This window comes from Megascapheus bottae, chromosome 6 (assembly GCF_031878675.1).
Source record: "Megascapheus bottae isolate mThoBot1 chromosome 6, mThoBot2.hap1, whole genome shotgun sequence".
Lineage (NCBI taxonomy): Eukaryota > Metazoa > Chordata > Mammalia > Rodentia > Geomyidae > Megascapheus > Megascapheus bottae.
Window position 1 is genome coordinate 24,643,595 of NC_143514.1, and position 14,530 is coordinate 24,658,124.

The 14,530-nt window shown below is 35.1% G+C and overlaps 1 protein-coding gene across 1 annotated transcript in view; it reads left to right on the top strand.

Moving 5' to 3' along the window:
- Window positions 1-14,530, top strand: part of Col24a1 (collagen type XXIV alpha 1 chain) — a 247,900-nt gene that overhangs the window by 94,337 nt on the left and 139,033 nt on the right. Inside the window, exon 21 of the mRNA XM_090333967.1 lies at window positions 8,715-8,768. Within this exon, the coding sequence (XP_090190093.1) occupies window positions 8,715-8,768 (54 nt within the window). The remainder of the gene's footprint in view (window positions 1-8,714; window positions 8,769-14,530) is intronic.

Below are 14,530 nucleotides of genomic sequence, written 5' to 3' on the forward strand. Positions count from 1 at the left end.
CCTTCTAATAAAATCCCATTTGAGAAAGAGTCTGATAAATACATTTCACTCAAAGCAATAAATAACATCTAATGGCAAATGTATTCCCCTTTTAAGGACATTTATAGATTAATGCTGAAAAAATCCCTAAATGAATGCAATCATCAATAGAATTTATAGTATCACTAATAGAGCAGGAAAATATTTGTGGACAATTGAAAACTGTGATATTCCTCAAATTAATTATAGCAATAAATGATCATCCCCTCAACCAACTAAGCAGGACAGGACTGGCCAATATTTCTTGCTGTGACTCCTCAACAGAAAGCTCAGCTCGTCACAATTGGAGAAAGGAAAGTATTCTGAAGTGTTGTTATACATATTGAATATTCACCATAAGCAATGAAGAGACTGATTTATTCGTAATTATGATCTAAGTAAAATTACCTAACATCACCTCAAATTTCCTATTTTCTGTCTGTAATTACTTATTGTAAGGAAATTGTAAACTTCCCTAGTACCAAATAACTGTATGTCTATGTGTTTATGTCATTGTAGCTTTATAAGTATTCAAGATATACCACCGTAGAGCATCACTTGATTTTAAGTGATGAACTTCAGGGTTTTTTTAAATTTTTTTGCCAGTCCTGGGCTTAAACTCAGGGCCTGAGCACTGTCCTTGGACTTTCTCAAGGCTAGAGCTCTACCTCTTGAGCCTCAGCACGACTTCTGGCTATTTCTAAATATATGGTACCAAGGAATTGAACCCGGGTCTTCATGCATGCTAGGCAAGCACACCACCACTAGGCCAAACTCCTAGCCCAACTTCAGTTTTTTTTATAGCCATCCTTTTCCTATATATAGTTGAAATCTATGGACAGCACTAGACAGGAAAATTTTCAACTTCTTTGAGCATAGTAGTACTGCTCTGAGGCACTAAGCACACACAAATTTTTGCTTCTGGTAGCAGAATAGTTAGAATGTTTGTTGATTCAGCTGTTAACTCCAATGGGATACAGAGACTGCCAAGTATTTCAATTCTGGAGAACGTGCCCTTGGTAAGCGGGGCCAGCTGTTTATCACAAAAGTGAGTCAAGACCACTCATCACAGAAATGTAGGTGTGGCCAAGCAGTAGGACCTCTTTTTCCATCAGGGGTGGTCTTCATTAGAGACAAAGGAAATTTTGGAAAGTTGAATCATATCAAGCAAAAATATCTTTCTAAATATCCATTTTAACACTTCAGTTGGATTAGCTGGAATAAGCCAGATGGTAGCTAGCTCTATTCATTGATTAGAACTTAGGGCTAATAAATTCAATTCATTTGACCCAATTGCTTTTTTTATTATTTGTATTTGATTAGAAATTTTGTCCCTCAAAAAGTGCTGAAAGCATACATATGACAAAATCAGTCAATAAAAATCTACTTAATGAGTTCTTACTGTTGACAGAGCTATGCCCAATAAACATTGCAAAATATATTTAGGATTAAAGATTTTTCAGATATCTTCTAGACAGTGTACTTTGTAAAATGTTCATGCTGTTTGTAGATTGTCCATTGTTTTAGAGTAATACCCAAGTAATGTAACCAAACGTTTATTGTCTTACCATATGGCTTTGATGATCACAAAAAGAAGGCAAATATTGTAAAGCTTTTTGCAAACTTAAAAAAATACAATATAAAACAACCTAGATCAAACTTAAAAAATATTTTATACATAATTTGAAGAAATGTATTGTAAATTTAGGAAAAACAACATATATGTATACATACATAAGATATTAAACAATTCCTACTGGAAAACCACATGTTATTGCAGTTTAGTGTTAGCAGGAAAAGATTAATTTGAGATGGAAGGATTAAAGGAGAGAGAGTATAATATGGTCCTAGAAGATAGGTCCTGGAAGCTTGCATCTAGAATCTTAACTACTCAGTTATCTGAGGTCTGAGAATCATCCTTTGAAGCTAACCTGGACAGAAAAATCTGTGAGCTTCTTATTTGAAGTTAACCCCCCAAAACGCCAGAAGTAGCGCAGTGGCTCAAGTATGAAAACATTAGCCTTGAGCAAAAATCTCAGGGACAGTGCACCGGCCCTGAGTTCAGGCCTCCAGACTGAAATACATCAAACTGGCCAGCTGATGCAAGAAGTGTGTGTGTGTGTGTGTGTGTGTGTGTGTGTGTGTGTGTGTGTGTGTGTGTGTGTGTGTTTATAGAGTGAAAGGTAGGGCTGTAAAACTAGAGTGGTACCAAATTTCAGAACACTTTGATTCTCAGTTATGTCATTGTCACTGGTAATAGGAAAATTGTCTTATAACAAAATTCTTGTGAAATTCTTGTGTTGTGTCTTCCAAACACTAACTATGTGTTGAGTCAATCAACTGCAAAGAAATGGAAGGTCCTAGAAAAAAATTATTTTAAGTCATTGTCAGGGTCCAGAAAGAAAAAGGTCTTATGTTTTTTAGCATGTGTGGAAGCTACAGTTAGTTTCTAAACATGTAAATAAATACACTGGGTAGTATGTAAGTATATACAAAGGCACTAACTGAAATAAGGTAGCTTCAAGGGAAAACACAAGTAGTAATGTTTTTTGAAAGAAAAAGTCAAATTTCAACAAAATGGAAAATCAGATAATGGAGTGGGGGTAGGATCAAGGTGAGAATGAATGAAGAGAGGAAGGAGACTGCATCAAAAATTCAATGTGTATTCTACAAGATTAAGGAAAGTGAGGGAAAAGATGGGTTAAGAGGGTGGGTAAGAATGTTGAGAGCAGGCCTGGAGTTTGGCCTAATAGTAGAGTGCTTGCCTAGCACTCTAGAATTTAGAGGGGTGTGTGGTAGCCTACTTAGTGACTGTGAAATGTTGAGTTCAAATTCCAACATAAATAAATTCATAATTACATAAATAAGTCTAAGCTTAAGAGAATTTTATGTGATGCTTAGGAGAATAAATAAGGTGGTGTGTTCCTTTGAGAGTGATTTACAAAATATCATTGGGGCTATTTAAATGAATTCTTACTTGAAGCAGGGTGAACACTGCACAATAAAAATTTTTCCTGCCAGGTTCCAGTGGCTCACAACTGTAATCCTAGCTACTCAGGAGGCATAGATGTGAGGATCATAGCTGTCCCAGGCAATAAAGTCTATGGGACTCCAGTCAATCACAGAAAAACTAGAAGTAGAGCTGTGGCTCTAATGTTAGAGAGCTACCCTTGAGCAAAAGGAGCTGAGGCACTGTAGAAAGAAATAATCTAGTTTTTATTTCGAGGATTTTCTCTGCACAACTTTTAGGATGCTCTACATGTGGAATTCAGCTGCACTCTTTTCTGCTCATATATATGAACTAACAAAGGCAATGTGTATGAAGAAGAATGATCAGTTTCAAGAATTTCAACAATATCATAATGAAAACAATCTGTGTTTGATGGCTTTTTAGATCTAAACAGCAAATGAGAGTGAGAGAGCCAGCCAGATTCTTAGATGGAGTCTTTATTTTGCATTTATTTTTCCAGAAGCTCATATTTTTTCTGCCTGTGGTTTTCTCTGAAGACAGAACAGCTCCTTCCTTTGCAATTGCATGCTCCCCTGTGCTTAAGTTTACCTTCTATAGTTTACTGGGAAAATGAATTTATTACTTTTGCCTGCTTAAATATTTTTGTTGGCATCCAGTTTTGGATAGCTTATTCTCACTCAGTAAAACGTCATTTTAGTCTCATTAAAAAAATTACTTTCCTACTTGGATACACCATGACTGACATGACATGAATTTCCACAAATGCTGGAGAGTGATCTTGTGACTACTCTACAGCCCTGTCTCAAGCCAAGCTCTTCTCTTACAAGAGCATTCTGGCTTGTTGGATTATGTAAAACTCCTATTTATAAAGTTCTGTGCACATCTTAGTTCTGCTTTCTTCAGAGAAATGATCATTTGTGAACTATATAATGAATTATAAATTATTCAAGTAGAATTTGTTTTTAATTTGACCATCTTGTCTTCCCATCAAATATTTCATTTTATAATACGCGATTAAACCTTGTCTAACTTTACCTTTGAGGGATTCGTACTTTATGCACTGCTATTGTTAATTTTATTTTTCACAACTGCTTTCCCAAGGATGGCACTCCTCTTTGCTTTGTTTAGAATTATAAATATACAGAAGATAAATGTAGGACAAACCAGGCTGGATTTTGTTTTTAAAGTACAATGGTTTTAAGAATTAGATGAAATAGAACTTTTCTATGTGAGTTAAATGGCTTAAATATTATCATCAATAGGAGATCTTAAACAAAATTCCTTATAAAATGTCAGAAAAGTTTACAGTTCCATAATATGTTTGAAAAATCAAAGTCTCATTGATTAAAAATTCATAATCAGAGCCTCACTGAGTTTTCAAAATCAGTGTCATTGATTTTTACCTGAAGAGTAGTTTAATAAATAAATTACCTCTTTTCTCTGAAGGCATTCAGGTCATTATAAACTGTGGCTGACCACAAACAGAAATTTATTTAAATATCTAATACCAATTTCTTTTGTGACAGGTCTGTTGGGTTATATACTTGACATACATTGTAATGTTACATTTTGTTTAATGGTTTACTTATGTTTACCGCTAAGAGAGTGTTATCAAGACAATATAATTCACATGTTAAACCGAACAATTTCATCTGTCACCTTCTAGAATGCCTACCTTCTGTTCATCCTGTTCCTTTTCTTCTTTGGCAACTTTTGATGCATCATTGTAATTATAGATTTATTTTCATTTCCTAAAGTTTTCTTATAAATAAAGCCATAGAGTATGAAATAATATATACTCATTCTTTTAGCCTGGCTTCTTTTACTTAGCATAAGACACTTATGATTCATCTGCTTCTTCTATTTTGTAGATATATATTTATCAGTTTACCCATTGTATTTACTTATTTGTTGATGTTTCATTTATCATTTTTACCTGGAAGTCCTCAATATTTAAGAGAAAACAAGAACTTTATTACCTCTATTGGAAAAATTACTGTTCAATGTATGCCATAGAGAATGTATTTACTTTGCCAAGACACTAGCCTTGTAGCTTTGGCTACTGCCAAATAAGAAAAGCAGCATTTTACTTTTATGAGTTCCTGAGAAACTAATGAAACCTGCTAATGCTTTTGGTTCCCAAGTTTCACTGTAAAATATGCATGTGAATTAGTCTTCAGCCTTTAGTTGATTAGAGAATAATAAAACTTTGTTTTTCCTGGAGAGAACAATGAATTGCTCTTTTGCAGCTAACAGATGTGGAGGTTCTGAAAATAGAAGACACTTTTGCACTTTTTATTTTTAAGGCTACTTTATTTTCAGCATCTTAGCAAAAAGTGATGATCATACAACTTCTATTCAGATGACACTAGAACTCAGGCAGTTTTTACTTTTCCTCACTAAGGTATCATATTTTCCATTGTGATGTGATGACTTAATGGAAACAGGGAAACTCGTTTGGGAGAAAATAGTCAGTATCTATGTTATTTTGACCTTCAAGAAATGCATTGAAATGTCTTTATTTACCTTTCTTCTCATATTTTTAGGCTAACATTTAAAAAATGAAACACAGACCTAAATGCTACCTCTTTTATCTTTCAGTCTATGTACTTTCTGAAATTTCCTGCTTGGCAAAGCTACTTATATACAGTAGCTGATACACAGTAGGAGAAACTGAGCAAAAAGTTCTTTTACTCATGTATGTTAGCATTAAAATTCATTTTATCCAGTTACGTGTTAACACATACAACTTAAAGGTCAGCCCTCTGCTTTGGACATAACCCATATATGAATTTAAAATAATGGAAAAGTCCTTTGGCCAACTTTCTAAGCTATGCTATGTGGGAAGGAAATACAGGTCCCTTTTTTCTTTTTTTCTTCTTTATATCATATTCTTTTTCATATATTTTTATTGTAATTAATAAAAGGGTTACATTATATTCGCCAGATAGAAGGTGCATTACTTCACATACATTGATACCCTTTCTCATGTCTTGGTCCCCAATTCCCTCCCCCCCACCCCCACTACTCATCTTGTTTCCCCCCCTTCCCTATCCAATTTCAAATAACCAAATCTAATATATCCAATATATCAGATAACAAAGTGGGATACTGTAACAATATGATATAACCAAGGGACAGCAAAAGAGATGAGAGATAACATAGCACATTAAGGACAACAATCAGTCATTATATGGCTTTTGTTTCCATATCCTAGAGGTCCTTTCATTTGTCATCATACTGTATGGCCTTATGTATCTAGGTTTTGCTCTATTGCAAATCTCTGCTAGGAGAGCCCAAGGTTTCTATTGATTATGACAAATGAGGGAGATCATAGAGCCTATGTTCCTTTGAGTCTGGCCTACTTCACTTACTATGATTTTTTCTAAGCCTTTCCATTTCCTTACAAATGGGGCAATGTCATTCTTTCTGACAGCAGCATAGAATTCCATTGTGTACAAATGCCACATCTTGTTGATCCACTCATCAACTGAGGGACATCTAGGTTGGTTCCATATCTTTGCTATGGTAAATAGTGCTGCAATGAACATCGTTGTGCTAGTAGATTTAGTATGTCCTTGTTTCTGGACAATTGGGTAAATGCCAAGTAGTGGAATTGCTGGGTCATAGGGGAGCTCTATGTTTAGTCTTTTCAAGAACTGCCATACTGCTTTCCATAGTGGTTGAACGAGTTTGCACTCCCACCAACTGTGTAGTAATGATCCCTCCTGGCCACATCCCCTCCAGCATCTGTTGTTATTAGTTTTCTTGATCCTGGCCATTCTAACTGGAGTGAGGTGGAATCTTAGAGTTGTTTTGATTTGCATTTCTATTATGACCAGAGATGTTGAGCATTTCTTCATGTGTCTATAGGTCATTTTTATTTCTTCTTCAGAGAAGACTCTCTTTAAGTCTTTGGCCCATCTTTTAATGGGATGGTTGTTTCTTTGGAGATTAGTTTTGGAGTGATTCAATTTTTTGAGCTGTTGATATATTTTAGATAGGAGGTCTTTGTCCGTTGTATGGTTGGTGAAGATCTTCTCCCATTTTGTAGGCTTCCTATTTAATTTACTAGCTATGTTCTTTGCCATACAGAAGCTCTGCAGTTTAATGCAGTTCTACTTATCCAGCCTTTCTCTGATTTGCTGGGATCTTGGTCCTTATTAAGAAAGTTTCGACCTGTGCCAAGAAGGCCTAGTATATCTCCTATTCCTTCTTGTAAAGTTTTCGGTGTGTCAGCTTTTACCTCCAGGTCTTTGATCCATTTGGAGTTAATTCTAGTGTAGGGTGACAAAGAAGGATCCAACTTGAGTTTTCTACAGGTGCATAACCAGTTCTGCCAGCACCACTTGTTGAAGAGGCTGTCTTTTTTCCATTCTATATTTTTGGCTCTCTTGCCAAAGATTAGGTGGCCATAGGTCTGTGGTTTAGTATCTGGGTCCTCAGTTCTATTCCATTGGTCTTCAGGCCTGTTCTTGTGCCCAGTACCAAGCTGTTTTGATAATTATAGCTCTGTAATAGAGTCTAAAGTTTGGTATTGAAATTCCTCCTGTGCTGTTCTTTCTGCTAAGTAGTGTTTTTGCTATATGGCATCTATTATTATTCCATGTGAAATTTTGGATTGCTTGTTCTATTTCTTTAAAGAATGACATTGGGATATTGATGGGTACTGCGTTGAATTTGTAGGTAGCCCTTGGCAAGATTGTCTTTTCCATGATGTAAATTCTTCCAATCCAGAAGCATGGGAGGTTTTTCCATTTCCGCAGTTCTGCTTTAATTTCCTTTTTCAGGGCCTTGCAATTTGCCAGTAAAGGGCGCTTCCGCTGAGCTAAATCCCCAACCCCACAAACACAGAACTTGTATAAAACAGATGTATATCACATACACCCTTGAAATAACCATGAAGGTCAAGAAGCATTTTAGGGATATGTATTTATAAGTAATTGCATAGTAGATGTTATAAGATAAATTAGGGCTATATATTGTGATGCACATCTGTAATTTTAGTGACTTGGGAGGCAGAGATCCAGTGTAAAACTTTTCAACAAACAAGCAGGGTATTGTGTCTCCCTCCTGGAATCCCTGCTGTCAAGGAGGTAGAGGTAGGAAAATCATGGTCTGAGACTAAGCAAAAGTTTGAATCCTACTTGAAAAATAATTAAAGCAAAAAGAGATAAAGGTTGTTGCATGAAGAGTTGAACTCTTGAGAACTCAAGGCCCTTATTCAAAGCACAGTACTAACAAAAAGAAAGTGACAAAATTAATATCTTATATATCAAAATAGAATATTTGGGTTGTTTCTAGCCACACAGAACTTGTTTGCATCTCCACCTACCAAAATTCTATAAATTAACATATAATAAACAGCAAATCTAACAAAGAATTAATTTTTTTAAATTCTTAATAGCATGGTGTCTTACATAATATTAGACGATCATGTCACACCTCTTTTCCTCATTTCCAAGTCTTTAAGTTTTGGATAAAACTTTATGTTAGACTGGAATAGAGTTTTCTTTAGGTCAATTATTGTTTGTGAATAACTGATTTGGTATACTGTGTAAGTTTTCATACTAGTGTTAAACAGTTGTCTAACAATTTCTAATATTTTTAAGATTATCGATTGCCTTAAATGGACATGAAAGAAAATCCAAGAGAATTGATATATGTTAATAGAGTTAAAGTAATATATTGTGAAATAAACTCTCTATATTTTTATATTCTCTAGGGTTTTCCTGGAGACATTGGGATTCCTGGACAGAATGGCCCTGAAGGACAGAAGGTAAAATGTCCCTTGACTAAATTCACCATACCTTATCATTATTCTTTGTCTCCCTATTCTCTCTTCTTCAAATAAATCCAACAGATTTTATTTTTTTAATTTTCATACATACACAGAAAGAACTTTATCGCCATTTATGCTCCTCTACCTTCTTCCTCTCCCCCTGCTCCTCTCACCGATTTCCACCTATAATAGTACCTATTGTGAATTCTTGTTACTCATTTTCCAAAGTGGTTTCACTGTGGTATTTCACACATGCACATAGTATGCTTCAGTCAATTAATCACTCTTATTGCTCTCTCTTTCCATACCCCATTAGCATGATCATTGTTTAACAACTTTCAGTGGCTTTCCTCAGGTCATTTTCATGTATATGTGTTTAGATACTATTCACATTGCAATGTTCTCTTCTGTCTCATCCCCATGTGTCTCTGAACAATTCCACATTTCCTATTACAGACATGTTCTGGGTATCCATGTGTATTTATGTGTGTGTGTGCTTAGGACTAGAGTTCACTTTTGTCCTTCTAAACTTGACCTCCTATACTTAACATGGTCATCTCCATATCCACCCATTTTCTGAGGAAGTTAATTCAATTGTTACCGTTATGTAATACTCCATCATGATTATCTACCAAACTTTCCTGTCCATTCATTAGCTGTAAGGTATCTAAACTGCTGTCATAGCTCTGTCTATTACAAATAGTTCCATTATAGACATAGATGTGAACAACTCTTTGTTGACTTACACACTGGATAAATGCCAAATAATGATATATCTAGATTATAGTAGTTCTAGTTTTGTGTTTTTTTGAGAAAGTTCCATACTGTTTTTCATAGTGTTTATATTAGGCTGCATCTTCCTAGAAACTGGGTAGAGTTTTATTTGTACCTTACCCTTGCTGGCTACTAGACTGTTTTTCCTTGAATTCATGTACATACATTTCTATTTCTGGCTTATAGAGTGGTGTTTCTCAGTAATTTCCCATGTTTTACTAAACCCTTTTGAGTTCAAAAATTCAGATCATTGAAAATTATTTTCAAGGATTATTATAGTTACAATTTGTTAGGGTAAACATATTTTCTTTTATTTTTTCCATATATTTTATTGTAATTAATAGAAGAGCTACATGATATTCACCAGATAGAAGGTACATTACTTCACATATACTGATACCCTTTCTCGTGTCTTGTTTCCCATTTCCCTCCTCCCCCACCCTGCCCCTCATCTTGTTTTCCCCCCTTCCCGGAACATCCTTTTTCAAATAACCAAATAAGCATATATCCAATACATCAGGTAACAAGGTAAAATACTGTAACGATATGAGATAACCAAGGGAGAGCAAAAGAGATGAGAGATAACATAGTACATTAAGGACAACAATCAGTCATTATATGGCTTTTGTTTCTATATCCTGGAGGTCCTTTCATTTAGCATCAAACTATATGGCCTTACCTATCTAGGTTTTGCTCTATTGTAAATCACTGCTAGGAAAGCCCAAGGTTTCTACTAATTATGACAAATGAGGGAGATCATTGAGCCTATGTTCCTTTGAGTCTGGCTTACTTCACTTACTATGATTTTTTTCAAAGTCTTTCCATTTCCTTACAAATGGGGCAATGCCATTTTTTCTGACAGCAACATAGAATTCCATTGTGTATAAATACATCTTGTTGATCTACTCATCAACTGAGGGGCATCTGGCTTGGTTCCATATCTTGGCTATGGTAAATAGTGCTGCAATGAACATGGTTGTGCTAGTGGATTTAGTATGTCCTTCTTTCTAGAGGATTGGGTAAATGCCAAGTAGTGGAATTACTGGGTCATAGGGGAGCTCTATGTTTAGTCTTTTGAGGAACTGCCATACTGCTTTCCATAGTGGTAGGGTAACCATATTTTCAAATCATGCAAATGTTTCTAAAGGGACTTCTTGAAAGAAGTGGGGGGAAAAGCAAAACGAAAAAATCAGAACATACAAATAAATGGGGCAGGCAAAAGGATATGTTGGAAATGAACTTTACAACTTGGGAGGACTCAGAGGGAGTGAAAGTGGGAGGAAAATGAGGGAGGGGGTAATAACTTTTGACAAGTGTACTCACTATCTTACATATGTAACTGTAACCCCTCTGTAAATCACCTTGACAATAAAATAAATTTAAAAAAAGAAACAAATAAATGGATGAGGATTTTTTGACCAATTGAAATACTTTACAACTGGTAAAAATATCCATTGACTAAAATAAAATAAAAAACTTATGGTATAAAGGGAAATGTCCCCCCAAAGATGTTGAAATTCCTGTTCTGCCATTGTGTATATGCATTAGGAATTGCTTATAGTAAAATTTAAATACTAAGCTTCCCCCATCATCAACCCCTCTTTCATCCCCCTCCACCCCCAGCATGGTGCTAATGTGGCTGGGTGATATAGGCAAAAGAACATTGTGAATAATGTGTTTTCTCTGCTCTTTCCTGTAGTAATTTCAAGAAAAAAAAGAACCTAAAAAGCTAATAGTGGGGCTGGGAGTTTGGCCTAGTGGTTAAAGTGCTTGCCTAGCATGAATGAAGACCCGGGTTCGATTCCTCGGTACCACATACATAGAAAAAAGCCAAAAGTGGTGCTGAGGCTCAAGTGGTAGAGCTCTAGCCTTGAGAAAGTCCAAGGACAGAGCTCAGGCACTGAGCTCAAGCCCAGGACTGGCAAAAAAAAAAAAAAAAAGCTAATAGTATTTTTTTTTCTTTTTGCCAGTTCTGGGGCTGGAAGTTAGGGGCCTAAATGCTATCCCTGAGCACTTTTGCTCAAGGCTAGCTCTCTGACACATGAGACACAACTCTATGTATGGCTCTTTTTTCTAAGTTTCATGGACTTTCCTGCTCTTGCTGGCCTGAAACTGTGATTCTCAAATCCTAACCTTCTTTGTAAGTCAAATTGAATGGTACTGTCCTTCAATAGGACCTTTTAATATGATTACAATAATGATCTTTAGAAATTCCATAAATGAAAGGACCTCCAGGATATAGAAACAAAAGCTATATAATGAGTGATTGTTGTCCTTAATGTACTATGTTATCTCTCATCTCTTTCACTATCTCATATTGTTACAGTATTTCTCCTGGTTATCTGATATATTGTATATATGCATATTTGGTTATTTGAAGTCAGATAAGGAAGGGAGGAAAACAAGATGAGGGGCAGGGTTGTGGAGAGGGAAATGGGGATCAAGACACGAGAAAGGGTATCAATATATGTGAAGTAATGCACCATCTATATGGTGAATATAATGTAACCCTTCTATTAATTACAATAAAAAATACATAAAAAAAGAAATTCCATCTCACTATTTACTTAGTCTCAATATTGAAATGTTGAAAGTGATGAAAAGATCTGAAAACTAGCCATTTCAACTAATAATTTGAATTTCTACTTTTCACATTGTTTTATCTAAATTTATTCAGTTTACATAAGTTTATAGAATCATCAACACCAACGATGTGAGAGAGATGTGAGACTACCTTGCAATTTTAAAATAATATTGTGGAAGACATTTCACCAACTGTGTAAATGTTAAGGGTAGAACGATATGAGTTTATGTCTTCTAAGCTATAGAAGATCAGTTTGCCTATCTTCTTTTTTATTGTTGAGGTAATATATAGAGGGGTTACAGTTACATTCACTAAGGAGTAGATGCATTACTTCCCACACATTGACACCCCTTCTCATATTTTTGTCCCTATTTCTCCCCCTGCCCTCTCACAATCATCTTGTTTTCTCCTCTTCCCATTCCTATTTAAAATAAACATATATACAATATCTTCTTCAACTTTTTCATTTGCTTTGAATTTTTTTCTAGAAATAGGAAAATAGAGCCTAACTTGCTGGTCCTAATAATATGACATTTTTTAGTCAGGTGTGTGGTATCATAGAAGCACCCTAGAACCTTCTTTATTTTCATGTACATGTGTTGCTTGGAAAGTGGAAATATAAAATACTAAAATTCTGTTGAGGCTGTATAACATTACAAAAATCATGTACATGGCCTCTGAAATAGGTTCTCAATATCCAATTTGGGTTCTTTCCAGAGCAATTTGGCATTGCTGAACAGAAGTCTTTTATATTCTCTTCCTTTTTTGCCAGTTAACTAAAACTTTCAAGCTAGGATTAGAAAGTTGTGTTAATTATGGTTCTACGATTGTAGAGATCTGTGCGTATGTAAGTTTGTGTGTAGACACAGAACATACTTCAACAAGCCTTCTTGGGAGCTATCCAATTTGGCAGTCTGCTTTCAAGAATTCCATAACATTAGGAAAACCACATCCTTTGCTGATTACTGCAGAAAGTAAAAATATCCAATAAATATTCGCTGCTCTCCAGTAAATAGAGTGATAATATATTATTGCTCTAATGTTTGTGTTGTTACTTTGGCTAAGGAATTAGGAATGTTAAAAACAGCTGTTACTCTTTCTTCTATATCAGCCCTGATAAATTTTCAAGGGAAATCTATTATTTTGGATCATATTGCATAATATGTGAAAATAACTTGTATACTGAATCATTATAGCATTTCATGTATTCAATATGCAAAGAGATAAGCAAATTTGTTAAAAAGAAAAATACATATTTTAGACTATTCTCCAAAATCACCTCACCCCAAAAAACTTCCCTTCTACCCCCTAAATCAAGATTTTACAAACAGATTTTTTCATGTATCTTTTATTGTAATTAATAGAAGAGCTACATGATATTCACCAGATAGAAGGTATATTACTTCACAAACATTGCTATCCATTCTCATGTTTTGGTCCCCAATTCCCTCCCCCCACTCCCACCCATCATCTTGTTTTTCTCCCTTCCATATCCTATTTCAAATAACTAAATAAACATATGTAAAATATATACAGATAAATGCTGTAACAATGCGAGATAACCAAGGGAGAGCAAAAGAGTTGAGAGATAATATAGTACATTAAGGACAACAATCACTCATTATATGGCTTTTGTTTCTATATCCTGGAGGTCCTTTCATTTAGCGTTATCCTATATGGCCTTAAATATCTAGGTTTTGCCCTATTGTAATCCTCTGTTAGGGGAGTCCAAGGTTTGTACTAATTATGACAAATGAGGGAAATTATTGAGCCTATGCTCCTTTGAGTCTGGCTTACTTCACTTAATATGATTTTTTCTAAGTCTTTCCATTTCCTTACAAATAGGGCAATGCCATTCTTTCTGACAGCAGCATAGAATTCCATTGTGTATAAATACCACATCTTGTTGATCCACTCATCAACTGAGGGACATCTGGGTTGGTTCCATATTTTAGTTATGGTAAATAGTGCTGCAGTGAACATCATTGTGCTAGTGGAGTTAGTATGGACAATTGGGTAAATGCCAAGTAGTGGAATTACTGGGTCATATTATTGCATATGAAATTTTGGATTGCCTCTTCTATTTCTTTAAAGAATGACATTGGGATATTGATGGGTATTGCGTTGAATTTGTAGAGAGCCCTTGGCAGGATTCCTATTTTCATGATGTTAATTCTCCTAATCCAGGAGCATGGGAGGTTTTTCCATTTCCTTAGTTCTGCTTTAATGTTGTTACAAACAAATATTTTTTACTTTAACCATTTTATTATTCAGGCACTGTTTCGTCAGTTGAGAAATATTTATTGATTTTGTAAAATGAAAATATTTTTACAGGTTAGTGTTATGACTAGGATAAGTAAAAACAAAGATTATAATGCAGTAATGCAGTCTTTTAATTTTT